The sequence below is a fragment of the Lissotriton vulgaris genome, chromosome 12, assembly GCF_964263255.1.
Source record: "Lissotriton vulgaris chromosome 12, aLisVul1.2, whole genome shotgun sequence".
Lineage (NCBI taxonomy): Eukaryota > Metazoa > Chordata > Amphibia > Caudata > Salamandridae > Lissotriton > Lissotriton vulgaris.
The window spans coordinates 589,560,132-589,586,328 of NC_141700.1; the positions used below are offsets into that span (position 1 = coordinate 589,560,132).

The 26,197-nt window shown below is 41.5% G+C and overlaps 1 protein-coding gene across 1 annotated transcript in view; it reads right to left on the reverse strand.

The window, feature by feature from the left end:
• The window catches only part of LONP2 (lon peptidase 2, peroxisomal), an 805,754-nt gene that overhangs the window by 774,091 nt on the left and 5,466 nt on the right, over positions 1–26,197 (reverse strand). The window contains exon 2 of the mRNA XM_086945449.1: positions 17,855–18,089. Coding sequence (XP_086801575.1) covers positions 17,855–18,089 — 235 coding nt within the window. The remainder of the gene's footprint in view (positions 1–17,854; positions 18,090–26,197) is intronic.

Below are 26,197 nucleotides of genomic sequence, written 5' to 3' on the forward strand. Positions count from 1 at the left end.
CAAGTAAACTGTTACTATAATTGTGCTCATTTTTAGCTGCCAATCACCATGGGAACGACATGTTACTAATTGAACCACCTCTGCCCAATATTCCAGAGGGCAGGACAGCTGGCAATCAAATGTGCAATGTCCGCTTCCGGACAGACGCACTTGGGACATTGGCCTTGTCCGAGCCATGTTTTGTGGTCCCTTTTAATATCGGATTGGCTGTATAATACAGCATATAGATAGTCTTAAACTGCTGCAGCTTTAGACTTACAGAGTGGACAGAGCATTCTATAGTCTCCAAGGCATTCTGAATCTTGTCTGCCGAGATTTCAAAGGTATTGCATTTCACGCTTAAGTGCGTGCGTCTACTCAGTGGGGTAGACTTCTCCTTGTGCACTCACTGGTTTGAATACATTTCCTGTTATTCTTCCTTCTTAGTTGCTTTCTTCCTTGAATTCTTTTCTTTTTCTACTTACCTTTAATCTTTTTATGTTGGTATGAATGATTTGAGTTTGATTGAAGTGCGTGACCAGTAGTCGCGGGGTTCATAACCATCGAAACTCCGTCACGTGTAGGATGAGTGAAGAACAAACCTTCGCATACAGCGAAGATCATATAAAAAAGTTACTGAGTGACCCTCCTTCGTTCGGCTCAGCTACACTCAGTAGTACCGCACAAACCAATAATGAATCAGACAAATTAATTAGACTACAGAAAAAACAAATACGGACAGATCTTCACGGACACTATTTGCTTCAACATCTAAGAGCAGGCACTATTCCAACTGGCCTAATAGTGAAAAATATACCGGTAATCTTCACAGAGGACGCGCTATATAAAAAGGGCTACAGTTTTATAGAAACCAAATGTAGCCGAGACCTCATGGTTTTAACCATTGAGACTGCCCAAAGACTTTCGAAAGAACAATTGAAAGAGATCGAATTATTGGAAGCAGCGATAAAAAACAATCAACTGATCACTGATTCAAAATCTTTGTTGGAAAAAATAGATAAGGAGATATTAGAGTTCAAAGATTATACTGTAACTCAAAAAGAGAATAATTTCGAGAGAGACAAGAAAAATTTTGCATTTGAAAAGGCTATTTAAGACCAGAGGCTAAAAGATTTCTACCGGACAACCAAGGTAGATCACGGAATAAATATTTAACCTTTTCTGATACATCATCTTCAGGCGGCAGTGATTCAGATAGTGGTAATTATCGACAACCCTTTCCACGACGAGGAGGTTATCAACCAAACTACCAACAGAATTTTCAACCAAATTATCAACAGAACATTTCCCAACCACAACATCAACAACAGCAGCCTTTTTTAGCACAGGGTCAGACAAAACCAAGAGGCAAAACAAGATATCACCAGCCATGGGAAATGTCAACGAGGAAGCAAAATTACAAAAATTAAAAGAATCCTCAATCTACAATCTTTCGCTGAGACCTCTTACAGATATTGAAAAAAGTGTTTTAGAAAAAGGATTAACCTTCGTACCAACAAAAACTATGGATTTCGTCAGATTAAAAACAGAATTTATAGAATTCTGCAGGAAAATTCGACTAACCACTTTCTTTTCGGGACAAGAAATAACTCCAAGTTCAGAAACAACAGGACTGAGAAAAAAAATCTAACTTTTGCCCACCTGCCTATAAGGTTCCAAAGGAGGTAACAACTTTTGAAAAAACAGTACTCTCGGCCATTTCATTCGAAGAAAAAAAGAAGCGGAATTACATCAAACCCAATCTTTCAAAAGCCCAAAAAGAGGCATTATCCACCTTAAAAAATGACGGCAACATTATAATAAAACAAGCCGATAAAGGCGGATCGATTGTCGTATGGGGCACGAATGAATATATCGCAGAGGCTACTCGCCAATTGTCAGATCAGGAATGCTACCGCAAAATTGACTATGATCCTACTAAAGAACTGCAAAAGGAATTATTTTCTATCTTGAACAAAGGGTTTGCAGAGGGTTTTCTTGGCAAAAATTAGTTTGAGTACCTACAAAACCGACATCCCCGAATACCACTATTCTATGTACTGCCTAAAGTACATAAGGACGAAAAAGCGCCACCAGGGAGACCGATCATTTCCGGTTGTGAGTCACTTTTCGAACCCATTTCAAAATTCATTGTTTTTTCTTGAAACCATTCATGCCACAAGTGAAGTCATACTTACAAGACACAACAGATTTTATCAATAAGTTGAACACCTTACCATTTACTGAGAACCACGATCTTCTTGTAAGCATGGACATAGTCGTTATACACACAAATCCCCCAGGATCAAGCCCTAGAGGTTTTGGAACTATATTTAGATCGGAGGGATAGACCAACTAAGAAGACCAACTAAGATTCCCACGAAGTTCATCTTGGAACTCGCAAAAATGGCCCTTACTAGGAACTATTTTAAGTTTAAAGATGACTTTTTCTTCCAAATTAAGAGAGTAGCGATGGGCTGCCCTTTTGCCCCTGAGCTAGCCGTACTTTTCATGAGCCAGTACGAAGAATCATTTGTGTACAATAACAACCCTTACATAGAATGGATAGGAAGATGGGTACGATTCATCGACAACATCTTCCTAACATGGACAGACGAACTCATGAACTTCCATGGATGGTTAAATCAAACTAGAGACATTCAATTCAGCATCCAGTTCTCAAAAATTAGACTTACCTTCTTAGACGTTGAAGTTTACTGCACAAATGGCGAATTGGTAACAACTCTGTACCGGAAAAAATCAGATAGAAATAAGGCACTCCACTTCTCAAGTAACCATCCCAGAAGCCTAAAACAAAATCTACCGGTAGGCCAATTCCTCCGAATAAGGAGGAACTGTACATTTAAAGAAGAATATACAGAGCACGCCAACGTACTGAGAGAGAGACTCCTTCAAAGAGGCTACCCTTCCAAACTCTTAAAACAAGCTCAAAAAAGAGCGTGGTGGACACCACGGGAAGAATTACTCAAAAGAAGAGAACGTGAAAGACAGTCTAGAATTGTTTGTGTCTCTACCTACTGTCCATCGTCTAACTGGCTAAAAAAGACTATCCATCAGAATTGGCATTTAATAAAAGAACTAGACCCTCAATTTAACAACACACCGCTCTCTGCTTTTAAAAAAGATAAGAGCATTGCCAATCAGATAGTACGAGCGATGGTACCAAAAGCACCAAGCCCCACACTGAGAGAATATGTAGGCTTGCCACCTATAAAAGGCCATCATAAATGTGGGACATGTGTCAACTGCCCTTTAACGATGGAAGGATCATTATTCCAACATGATGGAATCTTTTGGAAACACAATAGTTTCACTAACTGTAAAACCCGCAATGTTGTGTACGGCATTGTATGCCCTTGCGGCAAATTATACATCGGTAAAACAAACCAAGAGATAAGACAAAGGATCTCACAACATAAATCAAGAATTAAAATGAAAGTACTTACAGCGCCATTAGTCCAACATTGGCTAGAAAATGGACACATTGACACCGACCTGAAATGGACGGTCATTTCTAAAATCGACCCTGACAAAAGAGGTGGCGACCTGGAAGCAAAGCTAAGACAAAAGGAGGCCATGCTTATACTCAAATTCAACACTACAACTAAAGGACTTAATGAAATGTCAGAACTGTATAATCTATAGGCAATGCCGTAATACATCTACACCGGACCTTCGATGGTTTTTCAATAATAAATAGGAGCCTCATCCCCCCAAAAAACTTTACTACCATCAAGTGCGCAACGTTCAAACAACTGGTTAACACCTCACGTTCAATAAACTACATTTCCCAGCACCCCAAGGGGCCTCGAGGATTGTGGTTATAAGCGCCTAACTTATGACGTGTCAACACGGCGCCAGAATTCATTGCCAAACGAGGTTCACGGAAAAAGACTACCGACGGTAAGAGTTCATTGAGAATTCGAAACCTACTTGTGATAAAAGATACGTTAGACCATGCGACTTTTATTTATTTTTAAACCCTCGATCTCACAAGTTCAAAGACTGATATAACAGTCGGTAAACAAAAGGGATAGACAGTGTCTCGTTTAACAAACCCGTCTAAGAGTTCGGAACAACAAAAACCCACCGCTGAATTCTTTTTCTTGCTTTTTTTCAACAGACGGAATTATAACGGAAGCATTTCCCTTCATTTATTGAGACTGACTCATATACTCCATTTTTACAGAGGATTATACAACACATCTCAGTAAGTGGTTTAGCAATTTGCGGTTTTTTTGAGGCTCCTTTACTTTATCGGACTGCCACTTCATGGATTGTTCCTTTTCTTGACAGTCTTCATTAAAGAACCCGACAAGAAAACCCGACAGGTACTACGTGAGTGAATGGTGTGCCGAATGTTAAGTTGAGTGTCCCTCTTGTGTGCTGATATCTGACTGAGCTTTTTCTTGTGTCAATTTTATGTTTTTCAGATTGTATCTGTCTTTGGTCCTGAGGAGAATCCCAAGGAGTAATGGGATTCGAAACGCGTCGACCCCTCTAGATTTGAATAATTGTTTATTTGTCCTCGCGATGACCACGTGTCATCGGAGTGATTGAGATATAACTAAATGACTGCATATTGTGCATTTGATTCAAGAAATCTAAGTTTGATCATTTTTTCATATTCAAACCATTGTTTTTGTATTTTCATTGAGAACCGAGCTTTTTTATGCTTATTCTAGTTGTACATATTAGATAGGAATCTTATCCCCTTGTAAAAAGTTTCTCACACACCTTCTCACTTCCCCACCACTTGTATGTGTTGTGTATCCATTTAGAATGATTGTGGTATGAATGCAAGTGCTGCGAGATTGAGTAAGTTGAATCTGACATTTATGTGGTTTGTCTTTTTCCCTGCGTTGCCCACATAACCCCTTTCTACACCGAATTGTACATATCCACAACTTTTTTTTTTTGTATAGGACTTTAGACTAATTTTCTAATTTTTGCCTTTCGTTGATATATATAAAAATATAAAAAGCATCTCAAAATAATTTTGTAAGTAGAAATTAGACATCTACATAAAAATATTTTTGAAATAATGTGGACTGAAAGAGTGGTCATTCTAAGTTGAGAAGTGTCAACTCAGCTTATTGAGTCTTTGGTCAATTAGTTTGAGCAGTACTGGCATTTGTTTTTGTTTCGTATATGAGATTTCAAAGGTAAGCATCCTACTCCATTTGGAAGCTAGTAATGAACTATCACCAATGCTATGTGTGGAAAACCTCTGATATAATTTACTACACAATGTTATCCTAGGGCCCTATATAAATAAGACAAAAATTTCAATTAATCAAAATCAATTGAATCCTTGCACCCACAAAGTAAACAGTCTTGCAGCGATAAATACAAAAGAAAAAAAAAAAGAAGGAGATCGCAAGAGAGCCTTCCAAAAATAAAGTTTACAATTGGGTAGCCAATTCCCCCCCCTGTATTGGAATTTCAGAAGCTGAATTGCCGGCCTGGCCCGTCTATAGCACCATATGAAAGTGCTATTTGCGCCCTCCAGGCGCTTGAAAAAGGATTCCGGAACTCAAAGTCAGATAGATCGAAATAGGTAGCGAAATTTAGGGAGAATATTCATCTTACTGATATTACAGCGTCCAAGTATTGTGACGGAAATCAAATTCCATGACTGTATTTAACAATTTCTGACTACTGTAAAGGTTCATAATTGAGTATGAAAATATTATCGACTTGCGCACTTAGCCTACCCCCTAAATAAATAGCTGTTGCTACTACCCCCTGGGATCCGGACCTTCACTTAAAGTTAAGTAGTACATGTGTCTTGGCTAGATTTAATTTGTATCCACAGAAAACTCCAAACCTAGGGCCCGGTTAGGATGGCGGACGGATCGCCAATGCCATGTAGGCGGTAGCGACCCATCAGATATCTGTGCCCGTCCGCCACCTATTTCCCCGTCCGCCATATTACAATTGCGGGGGGACCGCGGCGGATGGGAAGACCGTCCGCCGCTTTTCTTGCGACCGCGGCGGAAAAGGTCTAATATGGTGGCGGTGTCTATAAGACACCGCCAGCCATATTATGATGTGCTGTGGGCATACGGTCTTTGCCATGGGGGCCCGTTGCGGGCCCCCAGGGTGAAGGGGGGGGGCGCAATGTTAAACATGCGGGATGCACCCACCACTGTGGCGGGGCATCCTAATTCGAGGCACGGGGCCCTCCCCTGTGGCGGACGGTCCCGTCCCCCGACAGGATGGCGGACTGACTTTGTCCGTCCGCCATCCTAATTGACCCACTAATGTGCTCCTCTATGACTAACCTAATAGCAGTCGAAGGATTGGTCGTGAAGATGGCAACATAGTCAGCATAGGCTGTGACTTGAAGCTCACAGCGATTCAATATCACTAGCTGAACTCCCCGATTAAACAGAACTAAACTTTAAATATGGCTTAGTTATATAAAAGAAATAAAAGGGGGAAAAGCGGGCACCCCTGTCTGGTGTCCATAAATATCTTAAATTGCAGAGGGTAGTTTATGCCACACACTAACTTAGCCCTAGGGATCTTATAGAGGGATTGTACCCACTTGGAAATCTGCCACCAAGGCCAAGGAACCCCATTGTTTCCCAGAGGCATTCCCATATGACCTGGTTGAATGCCTTCGACATTTAATAGGATAATACCAAAACTATTGGCAGTGCTTCTAGCCACATCAAACAACACAATAGCCGAATTGAAGGATTTATAGTGTCCCTACTGGGTACAAAATCATGTTTTTGAGGAGACACCAACGTCTGCATTAGAGGAGCCAGTCGGGCTGTTAATAATTTTTTAAATACCTTTGCGTCTGAATCAATAAGAGAAATAGGCTAAGAGCCCCTATCCTCTGGTGGCTTATCCTTATTTAAAATGAAAATGCTACTTACCAGTATGCATCTGTTCTTGGCACGTGGAGCTGCAGAGTTACACACTATGCATAGATGGCCACCTAGTGTTGGGCCCGGATGTTTGCAGTTTGTTTTGTTGTAGAAAAGTCTTTGGAAGTCACGGGATAGGTGACTCCTCCTTTGGATGATACTGCGCATGGGCATCGGTTCCATCCCCGGATTGTTTTTCGCCATTAGGGAAGTGATGGAGCTGTACAAGAGGTACTGCTGTCCATGTGATTTGTAGCTAATTAAGTTAATACTGGAACAGATAAAAGGTAGCCGGGGAGGCGGGTGGGCGTGTGCAACTCTGCAGCTCTACATGCCAAGAACAGATGCATACTGGTAAGTAGCATTTTCCGTTCGAGGCATATGAGCTGCAGATTACACACTATGCATAGATTGTATAACAGTACCCACACCTAGCGGCGACCACCAGTATCTGTTGCAGTTGTGTGAAACAGTGTTTTTAGTACAGCCTGCCCCACAGTGGCTTGTTGTTTAGTTTGCACATCTACACAGTATTGCTTTGTGAATGTGTGCAGTGTAAGCCATGTAGCTGCTTTGCATATGTCATCTAGGGGAATGTTCCCTAAGAATGCCATTGAAACCCCTATTTTCCTTGTAGAATGGGCTTATGGAGGAATTGTTAATGTATGTTTGGCTTTGTGGTAACATATTTGTATGCATTTAACAATCCACCTAGCGATCCCGGATTTTGATATGGGGTTGCCTTTATGTGGTGGTGAAAAAGACACAAAAAGTTGTTTTGTTTTACGAAAAGTTTGTGTCCTTTCGATATAGTACAGTAATGCTCTTTTGACATCTACGGTGTGTAGAGCTCTTTCTGCGACTGTTTGAGGCTGCGAGAAAAATACGGGCAGCTCAACTGATTGATTTAGATGGGATGGTGAAATGACTTTAGGAAGGAATTTAGGATTAGTACGAAGAACCACTTTGTTATGATGCATTTGCAGAAAGGGTTCTTGAATGGTAAATGCTTGTAGTACACCAACCCTTCTGAGGGAAGTAATTGCTACTAGGAAAGCTACTTTCCAGGTTAGGAATTGCAATTCACATTTATGTAATGGTTTAAAGGGAGGTCCCATTAATATTGAGAGCACAATGTTTAAGTTCCACACTGGTGCAGGTGGCGTTCTGGGGGGAATTATTCTTTTGAGTCCTTCCATGAAAGCTTTTATAGCTGGTACTCTAAAAAGAGATAGATGTTGTCTATTTTGTAAGTATGCTGCAATGGCAGGGAGGTGTAGTCTGATAGATGTATAGGCTAAATTACACTTTTGAAGGTGTAATAGATATCCTACGATGTGTTGAATAGACACGTCTAAAGGATTTATTTGGTTGTTTTGGCAGTATATGACAAACCGTTTCTACTTAGCAGCATAACATGCTCTAGTAGTGGGACGTCTACCTTCTTTGATAACGTTCATACATTCTGGAGGAAGGTTGAGGTAACCAAACTCTATGACCTCAGGAGCCAGATCGCTAGGTTGAGCTGAGCTGGGTTTGGGCGTCTGATCTCTCCATGGTTCTGTGTTAATAGGCATGGGGATAGGTTTAGTTTTTGGTGTGGTACTACAGACATATGCAACAGCGTGGTGTACCACGGTTGTCTGGCCCAAGTTGGAGCGACTAGAATGAGCATCAGGGAATGTTGTTGTAGTTTGCGTACCACTAACGGAAGTAGTGGGAGAGGAGGAAAAGCGTACGCAAATAGTTTTGACCAGTTCATCAATACCGCATTGCCTTTCGACAATGGGTGTGGGTATCTGGCGGCAGAGTTTGGGCATTTTGCGTTTTCGTGGGTGGCAAAGAGGTCTAACTGAAGTTGTCCTCACATTTGAAAGAACGGATGAAGAATTTGCGGATGAAGTTCCCACTTGTGGATCTGCTGTGTTTGTCGACTTAGCAGATCTGCCATAGTGTTTTGTACTCCTGGGATGTGTTGGGCTAAGAGGAAGATCTTTAGTTGTATAGCCCATTTCCATATCTGCTGTGCTAACTGAGAGAGCTGCAGAGAGTGTGTTCCCCCTTGTTGGTTTATGTAGTACATAGCTGTCATATTGTCTGTGCAGACTAAGACAGCTTTGCCTGACACTTGAATTTGAAATGCTTTTAGGGCTAGAAACACAGCTAGCAACTCCAAAGTGTTTATGTGGAGTAACTTTTGTTGCGGTGTCCACCTGCCTTGCATGGTGTGATGCAGTAGGTGAGACCCCCAGCCGGAGAGTGATGCGTCCGCTGTCATGACTATTTGAGGAACTGGCTCTAGAAACGGTCGCCCTTTGGAAAGGTTTTTGGTGTTCCACCATTGCAGAGAACGAGGAGTCTGACAGTCTACCAACATTAGGTCTGTTAGTTGACCTTGAGCCTGGTTCCATTGGCGTGCTAGGCACTCTTGAAGTGGACGCATTTGCAGTCTTGTGTGAGGTACTACAAATATGCAAGATGCCATCATTCCTATGAGCTGCATGAACACTCGAGCTGGTAGCAAGTGTTGCGGTTTGAACTTTGTTAGGAGAGTTTGTACACTTGTTATCCTGGCTGGAGGGGATAAGCTAGTGTTAGTTGGGTGCTTATTGTAGCGCCGAGATACTGTTGTATGTGCGAGAGTTGCAGATGCGATTTGGTGTGATTTACTGTGAATCCCAAGTCATGAAGCAGTTGAATAGTAGCGTGAATGTGTTGTACACACTGCCTGTATAAGATGGCTTTTATGAGCCAGTCGTCTAGATATGGGAAGACATGAATATGTTGTCTTCTTAAGTGTGCTGCTGCTACTACTGCTAGGCGTTTTGTAAACACCCTTGGCGCTGCTGTGACTCCGAATGGGAGCACTTTGAACTGGTAGTGCTGCCCGTCTAGCACAAATCTGAGATATTTTCTGTGCGCTGTGTGGTTGGGAATATGGAAGTTGGCGTCCCTGAGATCTAGAGTGACAAGGAAGTCGTTTAGTACCAGAAGTGGAAGGACTTGTTGGAGTGTGACCATATGAAAATGATCCGACTGTATGTAAATGTTTAGAGGTCTGAGTTCTAGGATGGGCCTTAGCGATCCATCCTTCTTTGGTATTAGGAAGTATAGGGAGTATACTCCTTTGTTTTTCTGATGCTCTGGAACTATTTCTATTGCATTTTTCTGCAGGAGGGATATTACCTCCTGTCTGAGCAGTGTTTAATGTTCTTGTCACATTGGATGCTGCTTGGGTGGTATGTTTGGGGGGGTGGATGTTAGTTCTAGACAGTAACCAGATTGAATTATTTGGAGCACCCACCTGTCTGATGTGATGTTATCCTAGACTGGCAGGTATTGTTGAAGTCTTCCCCCGATAGGAGTGGAATGGGACAGGGGAAGGGGGAGGGAGTCATTGGGCAGGGGTAGAGGCAGAGCGGGAGTTGTTATTTTTACCTCCACCTTTGTTATTGTTACCCCTGTAACCACCCCTTTGGTAGCCCTTGCTGTAAGTGGACTGTGTAGGGCTTTGTATGAGGTAGAAGGTGTGTCTGAAGAGTATCCCCTGGTGGCACCTCGATAGGATGAGCGTCACAATGAACGTCTGGGAGCCTGCGACTGCAGGGCTCCCATAAATTTGGCGGTCTCTGTATCCTTTTTCATGTTTTCAAGTGATACATCTACGTTAGGTCCGAATAGGTGTTGCTCATCAAAGGGTGGATTAAGAATGGCACTTTGTACTTCAGGTTTGAACCCTGATATGCGTAGCCAGGCATGTCTACGTAATAAAACGCTGGTGTTAACTACCCTAGAGGCAGTATCTGCTGCATCAAGTGCACATCGAATAGAGGGGTTTGTAATATTTCTCCCCTCTTGGATAAGCTCATTTGCTCTATCCTTGTACTTATCAGGGAGGTGCCTCATTAATGATTCTAATTCGTCATAATGTGCCCTGTCGTATCTGGCTAATAATGCCTGTGTACTGGTGATACGCCACATGTTTGCTGCTTGAGACGCCGTTCTTTTCCCTGATGCGTCAAGTAGCTTAGACTCTTTATCTGGTGGTGGAGCTTCACCTGATGTTTGTGAGTTTGCTCTCTTGCGTGCATTGGAAACTACAAGGGAGTCTAGTGGTACTGGGCCTTTAATGTATGCTGGGTCTGAGGGGCAGCTTTATATTCTTTTTCTATTCGAGGGTTAATGACCAGAGTTCTGACTGGGTCCTTGAAGACTTCAGGAGCATGCTTAATCACTCCTTTAAGCATTGGTAAAATGGAGGAGGACCTTTGTGCATTATCAAAGGTATCCATTAGGAAGTCTTCATCTACAGGGTCTGTATGCATGTCTACTCCATGATATTGCGCAGCTCTGTGAATTAATTGATTGAATCCCATAGTGTCTTCTGGTGGGGAAGGCCTTGAGGGGTATATGTCATCCTGAGGGACAATTGGGACATCTGGGGTGTTATAATCATCCCACGGGTCAGGTGATCCTGTAGGAGTAGCTGGATCAGGTATGTTACGCCCCATATTGTCAGAGCTATCATCCCTGTTGTCATTGTCTGGTATGATAGAGGATGCTGGGGAATGTTGTGGTATGTGAGGATGTGGTGATGGTACAGGTGAAAGAGAAGGGGAAGGCAGTCTTAAGGGAGAGGTAGCCATGTTCTTTTTTTTTTAATGCGGAGCTGGAGCTGGTGTATCCAGTGGTCGCTTTTTTGAAGCCAAAATTAGTTGTCCAGTGATTGGATCTTTAGCTAGAGTCTTCTGAGCAGGGTCTGGATAAAGTAAGTCCTCTGCAGGAGGCCGATCTTTTGGTCCGGAGGAAGGTTTCGGCACCAAAGCGGTTTGTTTTGGTTTTTTGGCTGCAATATCTTTAACCGGAGAACAGGAGTCTTTTTCAGCTCCGAAGCTTTTTTCGGTTCCGAGGATTTTTTCGGCTCCGGTATATTTTTGGGATCCGATGGTTTTTTCGAATCCGAAGCGGGTTTGCTTGGTTCCGACCTGGGTTTCGGTGCTGATGGAGTAGTGGTATGTTTCAGCGCCGATGGTTTGGATGTCGGCGTAGCCGGTGAAGTTGTCTTTTTCGGTGCCGGTAAATGTGCGCCGGCACCGTGCGAAGGCCGACTCAAGCCTGAGTCGTCTGAAGGCTTAATTAGCTTCTTAGCCGGGCCCGAAGGTGGGGCAGTAGAAGCAGTATGTCGGTGTGCACCCGAGCCAGAGGGTGAGGGTGTGACCGGGGCCTTCTTTGGGTGTGTCGAGGAAGGGTCAGGGTCGACGGTCTTACTTGCGACCCGCTGTGCTGGAGTGATGTCCTCGACTTCGGAGTCTTCTGCCTCAGAATTGCTGTTGACGTTGTGTTGTTCTGGAACGTTGACGTCTTCTTCAAAGATGTCGTCCGGAATCGAAGCTGAAGATCGGAGCCATCGAGGCAAAGGTTACACACTTCATGAAGGTCGGTGTGAGGTAACTTCGACCCACATTGAGGGCCTTTTTAAATGGCGCCCTTTCCATGAGCTGGAGTCGAGGCCTAGTTAGGCCCGGAGGCCGTCGACGACGACCGGAATCGAAGTCTTCGGTGTTGAAGAGTAGTGTCGACTGGAAAAGCGTTCGAAACCTAATTTCTGTAAGTTGGTGAGGATTGCGCGCCAAAGGAAATCGGTTCCAACACGGAGCGCTGGAAACACATCCGAGCCTGGTGGCGGAAAAAAACAATCTGGGGATGGAACCGATGCTCATGCGCAGTATCATCCAAAGGAGGAGTCACCTATCCTGTGACTTCAAAAGACTTTTCTACAACAAAACAAACTGCAAACATCCGGGCCCAAAACTAGGTGGCCATCTATGCATAGTGTGTAATCTGGAGCTCATATGCCTCGAACATACAGTTACGTTAGTGAGATTCTATGTGCCGGGGACACCCCCGTCAATGTGCCTTAGTAAGCTAATAAATTCTGCAGTATGCAGTCATTGAACCTTTTATAGAACTCAAGCGAGATAGCATCTTCAAAACCATTCTTTCCGGATGGTAGAACTTTAATAGCGGCCTCTACTTCGAACTCAGATTTCTTTCTCTAATACCGACACCTGCCTTGCTTCTAAATGAGGAAGTCTAAAATCCTGCAGATATTGCATAAGGTCTACTGTGTCAATTGTTTTGGTTGGACCTTGTAATTTGGAAGTGGACAACAACAGTGGCACAAGTGTGTACTTTCATTTCTGTACGCTGGTTTGCAGCAGTGTACAGTTACATCTAGTAGTTTTGTAGCCACCATGCCGGCCAGTTCCTAAAAGTACCAAATTTAGTAGTTGAGTCTCCCCTGTGCCATGCACATATTTAGATTCTTCCATTAGTGGTTGTGTGCGCCATGGGGGTCACCCATTGCAGCTGTGCAGCTTGAATACATGATAAACTTTAGAGTTATCATGGCAGATTTCCATGCCAAAATACATAAATGTCTCCACTGCATGGCACTAAGAGGTTAATGTATGCAGTTTCACAATTTTTATGCAATGGGAAAAGGACCAGTCTTAGTTTATCCTTAGTCCTATCGAATCGCGGGACTTGCTTAGTGGTTCCATTATGGACTCTAGGTCCACGGGTGTATTTCAGGGTATAACAGGATATCATCAACATATACAGACAGTTCATGTTTGTGACCATCTAACAGTATTCCTCTAGTAGGTATGGATCAATTGCCACGGTGAGTAGAAGAGGGGACAAGATGTAACCCGACTTGTCGGGTATGACCAGCATGTACACTTTAGGCAGTGGGCTCCAGAGTACAGTAGTGTTATCCAGGTCATAATTTCCTCTATAAACCCCATTTACTATAGTGACGTAAATAAACAGTTCCCAACTCAACACTCCACTTCTTATGCAGACATTCAAATTTTATCTTCAGTGTTATCCAGGATGCAGACATCTAATGTTGGTAGAAATGTTCCTATTATGGACGGGACGTACTCTGACTTATTGGGGAGTATTCGTTTAGTGAATACTAGTGATATCCCAGTAGCTAAAATTTTCCCTAAAAGTTTCGGTCAAACTTTAACATGGGCAGGTGTCTATAAGATCGGACTTCCAAGAGTATCTTTACTTGGTTTGGGGAGTGCCTCAATGATGGCTTCTTTAGTGGTGGCCGGTACATGGCCCTATCAGTAGCTGCTATGCATATCTCAAATAGGAGAAGTTTATTAACAGTCCTTGGTATCTACTGTAGAATTTGTTAGTGAGACCAAGGCTCCCAGATATTTTACCTTCAGCCATGTTTCCAATGGCAATTTTTACTTCAGTTAAAGATAGTGGGAACACTAGCTGTTCTGTCTCTGCCACATACAGCTTCTTCTGTTGGGTCCCTTGGGCGGAATTCCATGTATCTTTCAGAGTGTAAACAGTGATTTGGATGTATAAATGTTTATAATAACTACTAGTTCTTTATTGCAGGTATTGGCAACAGTTTTTTTTTTACTTGATTAACAATGCAAGTAAATGTGCAGCCTGGTCTCCTTATTCATGTTCCCTGCCTGTGTAGTTTTAAAAAACTGCTATTCTTTACATTAGAGGGTTACAGTGGTCTAATTGTTATGCTTGCCTTAATAGTGCAGCTGCTTGCAAGACATACCTCTACCAGCTTTTTAACATACACATAAAGTGGGCTTTGGCTCCACCCAAAAGACTATCCCTCTCTCACCTCATGCTTTCGGCCATTTGGCCATCATTCTGGTCTCCAGGACGTGCTTCCATCAAGATGCATAAAGGACTATTTTACACATACAGTGAACTATCATACTGGGTCAAAATCAATTATTTACCCCATATGCATTCTACAAAGAAAACACTCTTGTTTTGCAAATTTCCTCCCAACATTTGCAAAGCCAAAAGGGCAAACTTCAATGTGGTGAACAGCATTTGTGAATGCCTGTGCTTAGATGTGTTCGAACATGAAAGACAAACCTACTGGATTTGCCAATGCTTGTTGTGAAAATTGCTCTCTATATTGGGTAACAGCCGTTGCCTGTACTTCCAGTCCCTCGTATAATCTTCGACTTTGTAGCCATTCGACTTTTGTAGCCATTTTCACTCTGTATGACAATTTAATGTAAACACCCTTATATAAAATGTGCAAGCTTCCCATTCAATCAGAGTGTTTCCTACTGAGCCCATATTTTCAGTCAAGTGGGTTTCCATGTGTTCCCTTGTTTCTCCTCTGAAGATACAGTCTTTAAGGGATTCTGCTTTTTACTGCCACAGTAGGGCTGCTGGTTGCTGCCTCAATATACTGACATGGTCAGTAGGCTGGGATCTGGCATTCTCCTATCTAGGTATTCCACTGTCACTATTTGTCGCCGTAGATGAGTTGTAAGAAGGACCATCTTCAGCCTAGAGTTAAGGCTAACTTCTGGGAAGTAGAGAGAACATTCTCTATTAAGGCTCTCTAAGCATCAGTCAAGTCTCAGTTCGGCAACCAAGAGTGATATCCATCAGAGATAGTGCTGAAATTCTGAGTTGCGATGGGAACAATTTGCTTACATCTGTGTTTGGAGCGCGGTTAAAGTCACCCTCACAAATATAAATGTAATATGTAAAAGTACCAGACATTTGTGTACCTAGTTTCTTTAGGAACTCTACTTGTGATGCCTTTGGAACATACACATGCAATCGCCTGCGTCTCCAACCAGTCTCCCCCCCCCCCTTCGGTATCACATAATGACCCTATGCATCAATCTGGTCATTATGTACTGTGAATGGGACCCCGGGCATAATCCACAAGACACTGCTGCCATATGAGGAGTATGGTGTGTGGTATAACTGCCCTCTCTAGCATTCATGTAATTAGCCTCTTTCCCTTGAGGGAAGGGTATGTCTTACAGCGGCACTATATCCACACCACGTTGACCTAAGCCTTCTACAATACCAATGCCTGATGCACAAAGTATTTTCTGTGAACAATTGTGTTGTACTTCCTACATACGTATGACCTACTCCTGTATTTCCAAAAGTAAGAAGAGCTTACTCCGAAAAGAAAAAGGATTTGAGAATCACAAACCTTTTTCCTCTAAATACGCATGTTTCACTTCTGGACATTCATGAGGAAATCCCACTACTCCTGGTATGAGATAGCTACTCACCAAGAATGATTTGTGAATCCAAACTGAAAGTCCAGATACAATTAGCCTCTAGGACAGAAGAAAGAGATCGCTACCTAAACAAGCACTGGCAAACCCAATAAGTCTGGCTTGGGTCTGCAGCCTTTTGCCAATTCCTGTTTTGTCATGGTGTTTACAGAACAATATTGTTCTGGAAGCTGCCAGGCCCGCGATCTAAATTAAAACATTGGCTGAAGGTAAAAAAAATGTGTTTTGGTCTTACAAAAAAAAAAAGTAAAAACACTTACACATTGCCCTAGCACTCCCTGGCACTCCCTGGCTACTTTGTGTATGGACGTGCTCATTTTAATAGGGCAGCAATCTGTAACTCATAGTTAAATCAGCCAATCGCTGAAGTGGGTTTATACAGTGCCGCTTGATGCATGCTGGAGTGGGTGGAAGGATAATGCAAATGACCGAACCACAGACTAATGGACGAAGTCTGGCTGAAAACCCCTATGGGTAAGTCTATCACTGGCTGCTGAAAGAAAAAGGCGAGAAGGCAAGAAAGAAAAAAGGAGAGAAGGCAAGAAAGAAAACAACCCTTACGAATGAAAAAAAGGAAAAAGAAGGAAAGATAAAACAAATAAAGATGCAAAGAAGGAAAGAAAAAGGCAAAAGAGGAGAAATGCTAAGAAGGCAAGAGGAACAAAAGAAAAAGCATAGAAAGAAAAAACAACAAAGAATGAAGGGATGACAGGCAGGGTTGCAAAGATGGAATTTACAAAAGCATTGGCAGGAGACAGGAGCTGATAATGCTGGAAAGTGCTGTATGCTCTCATCTGGGTCCTGCTATCACATCAGGCTATACAATCAAGGGAACACTAAAGTAATAAGGTAAAAACAAAAAAACCTGGCGCTGAAAGGAATTACCATGTGCGTGTGGATGTGCTTCTTGTGAAAGGGCTAAATGCAGTCACTCAAAGTGAAGTTAGTTAATGGCTGAAGAAGCCTGACCCACTGCCACCCGCTGTATACTGTAGTGGACAGAAACAAAATGTTAATGGCACAAGAACAGACCAATGAATGAAGAGAGGTGGCTGAAAACCCCATTATGCAAATATATTACAAACATAATCAAAACATCTTGGCTAACGCCAGACCTATAATCAGGAAAAAGAATCCATCCCCAAAAAACATGCTTAAGACTTAATTAAACAAATTAGATTGGAAATACCTGGCAAACACAAGACAGGGATATGCAATGGCAAGAAAAAGGAATCAAATGTTAAGCTCAATAAAAACTTCTGATTGCAGTATTCACCAGAGTGCAAATAATGGAAAAAAATATCTATTTTAATTGTGGTAAAAAGGGCTCAAGCTCAACGTGGCAACACCAGTCTAAATAACCAAAAACACAAAACAATGATCCTCCTCAATCTATTTTTCAATGTAATTACAAACTGGTGCTTAAATACCTTGATCAGCTACAGTGTTTTTTGTTTACAACCGTTTAGAATGTTTACGCTTGTGTATCTCCCCATGGGAGGGTGGACAGAGGAATATTTGGCTACCTGTAGTTTATATAATTTGCAATTCTATATTCAAATGACAATCCAGGCTCAGGGTATTGAATCCATATTCCAATAAAAGTTAAATGAAAAAGTTAAATTGCAAAAGATCCATCTAGCGCTTAAACGCCTTCGGGCATTAGTGCGCTTTACAAATACCACTAACATAACATCGCAAGTCATCTCCAAACCAGAAATGTCTCGAAATATTCAGATGTCAACATTTAGCACAATAGCTCATTATTCTATCGTCTCAAATTACCACATTGAGAATTACCATCACTGAAAAAGATTAGTTAACGGAGAGGGAAATTGAGCTTTCACTAACCTGTACGGCATATTTATAAAACTGCTCCGAAAGCTCCCCCAGCTCATTCTCCAAACTGGTTTTGTCAGTAAACTGTTCAAGTCGGTCCAACTGTTGAACTTCTGCAACAGGATATGGCTGCTCCTTCACCAGGTGAAGGATCTGGAATCTGCATAGGCCAGTCACAAGCAGTGTATAGTGGGGCTTGGGCCAGTTGCTGCCAACCACCTGCACAGCCAGAGCCGCTGTACCGATCCTGAAAAAAATGCAAGACTTTACATTTAACAACACATCCTTGCAAGAAAGTGCCTACAAGGGTCTCGTGCAAGCAACACAAGAGGTTTTATATACCTCTTACTCTATACTGAGATTAAAAACATGAAGTGTCAAACTCTTCATCTTCTGGGAGCTAAAGCTTTTCTCCTGACGGTGAAATGTACAGGCAGTAACACTTCCTGAATCGATTAGAGATGAAACTGAAACTAAGATACCTGGCAGGAGCAATATATATAGCATAAAGTGCCACCTACCGTACATTATAAGTCACTGAGGAGTTTCATGACCATATAAAGGAACGAGGCTTAAGGCCGGGTTCCTTCATAAGGTTCTGAAACTCCAAGGTGAATTGCAACATCCTTAGAATATACGTCAGGGGATACTTTATCCCATATAATACATTTTCACACCAACACCTTTTCCACAAACCACTTTAATTCTGGGTGTGCGGCTCTCTCATATGAAAGACAGAGCATGTATGAAACAAAAATAGAATCTCTAGGGAAAATGAAACACACCTGAAACGCTGTTAGATATTTGCTGCAAAACTATATTAGAATCAGTGTATTACAAATCAGTTAAAAAAAAAAAGCTGTAAAAGTATAGAAACACGCAGAAAGATTCTAACTTTCCTATAAAAAGCTATGGAGGGCAAAAAATGAACATGTTGCCATAAATATATCCTTCCTACTTGTCCCTGTGTGCTAGAAAAATAGAGCAGAGCAAGGTTTCACTGTTCTTCAAACACCTGCTTTAATTTTGCTCCAAGCAGCCAATAAGGCAAACCGCAACTCATGGCCAGATCAGATGATGATATTGTTTAAGTGTCCTTTGATAAACTTATCTGTGCAACAGCGGGTCGGTGAGAATCAATGAAGCATTATGTAGATACTTTGATGTACATATAAATCGTAATGTGCCTCTTAAACCATTGTGGCAAACGCAGCATATATATATTACCTACTGGCGATCGCCAGTAGGTAGTTATAGTTAGGATTATTTTCAATAGAAAATCTCAACATTCTATTTTGAATAACTTTGGCGCCGGTTGAGGAATCTGCCTGAAAATTTCCTCAAATTTGCCTCGCAGCGCCCAGTCCTTCCCTGAAAGTTTGGGGGGGATTTGTCAAGCGGGGGCCGAGAAAAAAAAGGGGGGGTCCCAAAACGTGTTTTCCCCATGTTAATTTCCATAGGGCGGTCGACCTCACTTTTAGCCCTAACGGCTGAATGGATTTCCACCAACCTTGGCAAAATTGTAGGGACTGGTAGCCCGGTGTGCCTTTGCTATGTCTCAAGATATGTGCTCCAGTGGATTTTGAGTAATTTAGGTTCAAAAAAATATATATATCTATAAGCGCTCCCCGGTACGCGCACCGGGGCGCTAACCAGCGCGCTACGCGAGTTTGCGTGCGGAAAGCTGATTGGCTCTCGGGTGTCTGTCAACATTCCAAACAGTCCGGAGCGGCCGCCATCTTGTGTCTCGGTAGGATCGAGACACAAGAGGTGGCAAAAACAAAGGGGGAAATGACCATAAGGGGGCAGAGTAGACCCCCCTTGACCCCCTAGGTTTGATGTGGGGGCTATAAAAGGGCCCCGCGGGTCAAAAACATTTTTTTGATTTCTGCGGGGGAGCGCCCGGTACGCCCACTGCGGAGCGTACCATGGGGAAAAAAGAATGATAGAGTTTTTAAAAAATGTAGCCTTTTTTTATAAATTGGAGGTAGTTCTAAAAAGAACTGTTTTTTTTTCTTCTTTTTGTTGTTTTATATTCTTTTTAATGTTTTTTGAACATTTTGTACTTTTTTTGGCTTCTATGAACTATTTTATATTTTGTTGTTGTTTTTATGGGGAGAAACAAAAAACAGGGAATTGAAAACGGCTCAACTGGAGCAAAAAAAAAAAATCTGGAAAAAAATGAAGGATTTTTGGGACATTTGTGGTTGTTACCAGCACGGTTGATGAGCGTTATGCTTTGCTCACCGTAGGTGATGGTCTTGCCACAAAAAATACAAGAGATCTTGTATTGCCAAAACTTTTGTTGAATGTTTGGGACCATCTCCCTTGTTTCTGGTCCCGATGGAGTGGGTTGCTTTCGTTTGGAGGTGCTGGGGGAAGATTGGGGAGGGTTGCTGGCCAGTTCTCTCACCTCTGCAGCAGCATAGTTGTTGGGATGCTTGCGCTGCATGTGCCGGATCATGGTGTTATTACCAAATTAATATTTTTTATTAGGGTTCCCCCTTGAAAGTTCAATGCCACAGATTTGGCAAGTCACCTTTGGCGCATTCACTTTCTTCTTTCCCTCTGGGATGGAAAAAAACTCCCATACAATGTGCTGCTTTGGCCTGTATGGGGTATTGTCTTCTGGCAGCCACCTCCTCCCCTCCTCCTCCTCTTCCTCTTCTTCTTGACCACCAATGTGATGTTGTGGTGGTCCTCTTGGTGGTGGTGGTGGTGCAGATGCGACAGCTGCTGCTGCTACTGTAGCCATTATAAAGTACAAAATATAACACAAAGATCTCCAAACAGGTCTTCCTCAGTCAAAGGACAAAGTCAGAATAAGGAAAAAAGGTGGGGGCTTTCATCATTTGGAAAAAAAACTGTCCTGAACCAATGAAAAGTGTTATTTTCAGGTCACATGACCCGACGCGCTTCACGACGCGCCCGGGGGTGCGCCCCGGGGCGCGTTGCGTAAGCGCGTCGGATGCTTACGTTGCACGATCGTATTCGCTCGAGTGCTTCCGGGTGCGCTTACGCTGTGCGTATCATGCGGACGCGGCTACGCGATACGTCACGATGATGTTTTCGTTCGCGGCAATAGCGCTAACGGGACGCTCACCGGTGCGCGCCGGAAAACTGCGCTTTCCGGTGCGCACACCGGGGCGCGCACCGGGAGCGCACCAGGGCAAAAAAAATAAAAATAAGTAAATAATGTTTTACTAAAGTATTATATAAATGTACAATATTGGATTCATTATAAAAAAATATTACATTTCATAGGTTTGAGGCCCTATATATAGTTAGGAATTAGCATTTAAAAAACCTATGAAATTCACTGAAAAAACCATATGTTTCACACCAGTTATAGTTAGGAATTAGCATTTAAAAAACCTATGAAATTCACTGAAAAAAACCATAGGTTTCACACCAGTTATAGTTAGCTGGAAATTTTACTGACATAAAACCATAGAAATTCCAACTTTATAGTTAGTTGGACTCACTATAACAAGCGCGCCTGCAATGCACTGCTGATGACGTCACATATTACATCACTCATGACATCGTCAGTGACATCACTCATGACATCACTTATGACACCATCCTTGTGACAGAGTGACAGACCTCCTTTTAGTGTAATGTAACCCTTGAAACACATATTCAAAAATAGAAACTAACATTTTCAAAAAAATGGAGATACCCATACCAGTTACAACAGCCAATTCAGTAATTCCACCATCTATATACACATCCACTCATTCATCAACAGTTCTATATAGTCACTCATACATATACTCACTCATCATATGTAGTGATACATCTATACATCCTGTCATCCAAAAGTTACTCACACACATACTCACGCATGCAAATAAATTATTGAACATCCATTTATTTGCATATAAAACTATACACACACTACCTCCTTACTTCTAAGGAAACTTACACATACTTACTCTCTTAAACAATCACTTATAGAAACACATACTTATTTAAACAGGAACTCTTACAATCTCTTACTCTCACATATACTCACTTATATACATCAAAACTCACATACACTAGATTAAAATATATGTCGTTATTAAAAAAGACAATAGTCAGACAGTCATTCACTCACTAACACACACATATACACACTCATCCACCCATACAGTCCTGCACATATGCGGTCTTCAAAACACATACAAACAGTGAGTCAGTCACCAACCCATGCAGCTACTTATACACAAAGTGAAACACTGATACATATATTTCAATATTTAAAAGTTACTCGCTAATATATGTATTCAATAAAGTACACTTAATAAGGCAGTTAACCAATCTTTTTTTTTTTTAAAAAACATCCATTTACACACTTATTTAACCATTTATTCTTCCATCAACCTTTACAAATACAAATATAAAACATATTCATTTTTCAGAAAGACACACATTCACTGGCTGGTGTCATCAGTGATGTCATGAGTGATGTTACTGACGATGTCATGAGTGATGTAATATGTGACGTCATCAGCAGTGCATTGCAGACGCGCTTGGTATAGTGAGTCCAACTAACTATAACGTTGGAATTTCTATGGTTTTATGTCAGTAAAATTTCCAGCTAACTATAACTGGTGTGAAACCTATGGTTTTTTCAGTGAATATATATATATATATATATATATATATATATATATATATATATATATATATATATATAGAGCAAAGTTCTGTTCCCAGTTTTGACCACAGAAGTAACGGACCACCACACGGTTTGGCAGAGTGTCACAGCGAACTTTTATTATCCATTTTGACAGCAGTTCAGGTAGGCATGACGCGTTTCGGGCAGGAACTGCCCTTGATCACATAACGGAAATGCAGATTGTATCACCTTAAATAGCGCACACACTCGTTTTTTTCTTTCTATAATCACACCACGTGTTCTAGTAATCAAAAACATAGAAAACAGACTTTTTTTAGCGTGTTAAGTGTTTTAGATGTGCACAAGGAATTGCAACTTTGCCCATATAAATAAAATTATAGCAGCATAGTATATATTGCACAAAAAATAGAAATTCTTTCAATGCAGTTCAAATTGCAACGAAAATATGACCGCTTAAATGCGTATTGGCGTGTACCAATATTAAACCAATGACATAATACTTAAAACCATATAATACAACTGTTGTGTTTTATAAATAGTGGTCCAGTTAATGAAGCCTTTTGCAATCAATAAATAACATATAAATATGTTAAAAATAGTAAAAAAATATACCTCTAATGAATAAAATGGTCAATTGGTAATTTACATAAATAAATATTATGTTTAAAATGATTATGCAAAAATGGCAATTTATCTTATAACTGGCTATAACGTAGCTGTTATGCAGTCAAGTACATATATTGGCTCCTGAAAGTGGCACGCCTAAAGGTCACGTTGCTAGTAAAAAAAGAATACTATTTATGAAGTGCTAGTGCTGACCTATTACAATTAGGGTAGCATCTCTACCCTTGAGCCGCTGGTTTCTAAAGCAATAGATGACCAGATATATATAAAGTCAACTTCCCATTATATAAAGTGCTGAGTGAAATAAGTGCAACCAAGATAGTGTACAAGGTTTAAAAACATAGTGATACTCGGGAGAGATGTGAAATCATAGGTTCAGTAAGTGTCGCTCAAAGATCTTAGTAAAATTAACTACGTCTTGTGCTATAGTTATCTAGACAGCTGGCGATTTTAAGGACCCAAGTGACAAGACCAACTTAATTGGTGGACGGGGTACAGGAAACAATGATCATTATAGCAGGAAGGTGTGCATATCCTCCCTGTCATTAAGGCCGTTAGGATGCTTGGAATCGAGATTGAGAATATATCTCGTCTCTAACTGCCTTAAGGCTTTATCTCTGTCCCCACCACGCTTAGGTATCGGTGCCTGATCAATTACAAAGTAAGTAAGACAATTGACGTCTTTATTATGGCTCACTTTGAAATGTCGGGCTACCGGATATGCCGGGTCACTATGGATGATGGCACGAATGTGTTGCAGGATGCGCATATGTACGGGATTTTTCGTACTGCCAACATAACGCAAGCCGCAGGTACATGTAAGAACATAAATAGCGTACTCAGTGCGGCAGTCGTATTTCCCTCTAATAGTTTGTGCTTTATTTTTAAACGGGGTATTGTAAGTGGCAGTGTTGGCTCCAAAGTTACATGCCCTACATGTAGCACATTTACGAAATCCATTACTGGAGGGCATCCATGTTTTTATGCTAGTAGACCCAGTGGAAATCTCTTTAGATAGGAGATTCCCTATGTTTCTAGACTTCCTAAACGTCACGCTAGGATGTTCTAATAACGTGGTTTTAAGAATAGGGTCTGTAAGAACAATGGGCCAATTCTTTTTCATGATATTGCGTATTTTGCGCTCCTGTCTACTATATGTGGTGATTAGTCTTGGGGAACTATTATCATCCGCTGTACTGAAATCTGCCTCAGTGGTGCTGGGCAGCAGGGTGGATCTCGATCTTTCATTAGTTTTGTTCATGGCTTTGTCAAGGATGTCCTCGCTATACCCTCTTGCTCGCATGCGATCTAAGCATGTCCGACTACAGATGTTAAATTGTTCCGGCGTGCTGCAAATGCGTTTAAGGCGCAGCAATTCACCATAGGGTATGCTGGCAATTAGGTGGCGCGGATGAGCACTAGATGCATGTAATATTGCATTTCCAGCAGATGGTTTCCTATATGCTGTAGTGGTAAGTGTCTCATCAGTTATCACTATTTGGACATCTAAAAATTCAAGCATGGTGTCACTTATGTTAGACGTAAAGTGCAAATTGAACTCATTAGTATTTAAAAGTTCAACAAACTCTAAAGCACTCTGCTTATTGCCTTTCCAAATAACAAAAACATTGTCTATATAACGAAGCCATGAAATCACATTATTTTCAAATGTCGCTTTATGTTCCTTCATGAGGACCTGCTTTTCCCAAAACCCTACATGCAAACATGCATAGCTTGGAGAAAAGCAGGCCCCCATGGCCACCCCCTGCTTTTGTCTATACAGTTCCTTCTCAAATGAAAAGTAATTGTTATTCAAGCACCATGAAATGAGGGAAATCAACATTTTGTTATGCATGGCATATTCAGCAGGCCGTGTATTTAAGAAATGTTCCACACCACGTAAACCACAATCGTGCCTTATACTCGTATAGAGAGACTCTATATCTAGAGTTAACAAAATCCATTCCTTTGACCAGGTTATGTCATTAAGGTGCCGTAAAAAATCGCCAGTGTCTTTAAGATAAGAGGGCATCGTTCTTACCAGGTCCTGTAAATAGAAGTCAATGTATGAGCCCACATTTTCCGTCATGCTTCCTATCGCCGAAATAATCGGACGTCCAGGAACCGGAACAGTGTTTTTATGAATTTTTGGGAGTAAATATAGATAGGGCAACCTTGGATGGGTGTTAAACAGGAACTTATGCTCATCATTTGATATCAGTCCCTCTGATTTCCACTTCGATAGTTCTTTTTTTAAATTCTCCTTTGCTTTATTATATTTACTCCATGTTGTCAATTCATAACACTCATTATTGTTAAGTTGTCTCTTGGCTTCCAAATCATACTGTTGTTTTGGCCACAGGACAACATTGCCCCCTTTATCAGATTTTTTAATGATAACAGAAGCATCCTTGGCTAGCTTGTCTGTTAGTTTGTTCAGAGCAATTTGTCGTTGATTGAGGATGACCTTTTTATTCTGGTTAATGGAACAATTCAATTCCTTAATTTCCTCTACGACGCGATCATGAAAAACGTCGATTGCGTCCTTTGGCATCAGAGGAATAAATGCAGACTTGGGTTTGAAAGGGCTTTCTCCTGCACCCTTCTGTAGTAAGTTTAGTTCTTTTACTTTTGCTTGTGTGGGTGCCTGGGAATTCAATTCATCCTCATGATTCAAGCCATGTAAAGCCCATAATGCTGGTATTTCTCCTACTGATAGGCCAGAGGGGTTAGAGGCTTCCTGCTTGTTTTGTTTGTTTTCCCCTAGATCTTTAAGGGCATGAAACTTTTTAAGTTTTAACTTCCTGATGAAAAGAAATAAATCCACTCGTGTAGATGCATAATCAAAATTAGTGTATATGAAGAATCACTATGTATATGACTTACTGGAAGAAGAACATAGGGGCGGCTCTGTATTAAGAACAGGGATATCCTTTCAGACAACACTCCCGATATCTGTAGCTAGAAGGTCGGCAATTGCCAAAATGATAGGACTAACATGCTTTTAGTGGTGATACGAATGAAGGTAGACTAGTTGCACCCGATATTGAGACATGCTATCTAGCGGCCCAACTTCAGTGGCTTGCCAAGTGCATGGATGCAGA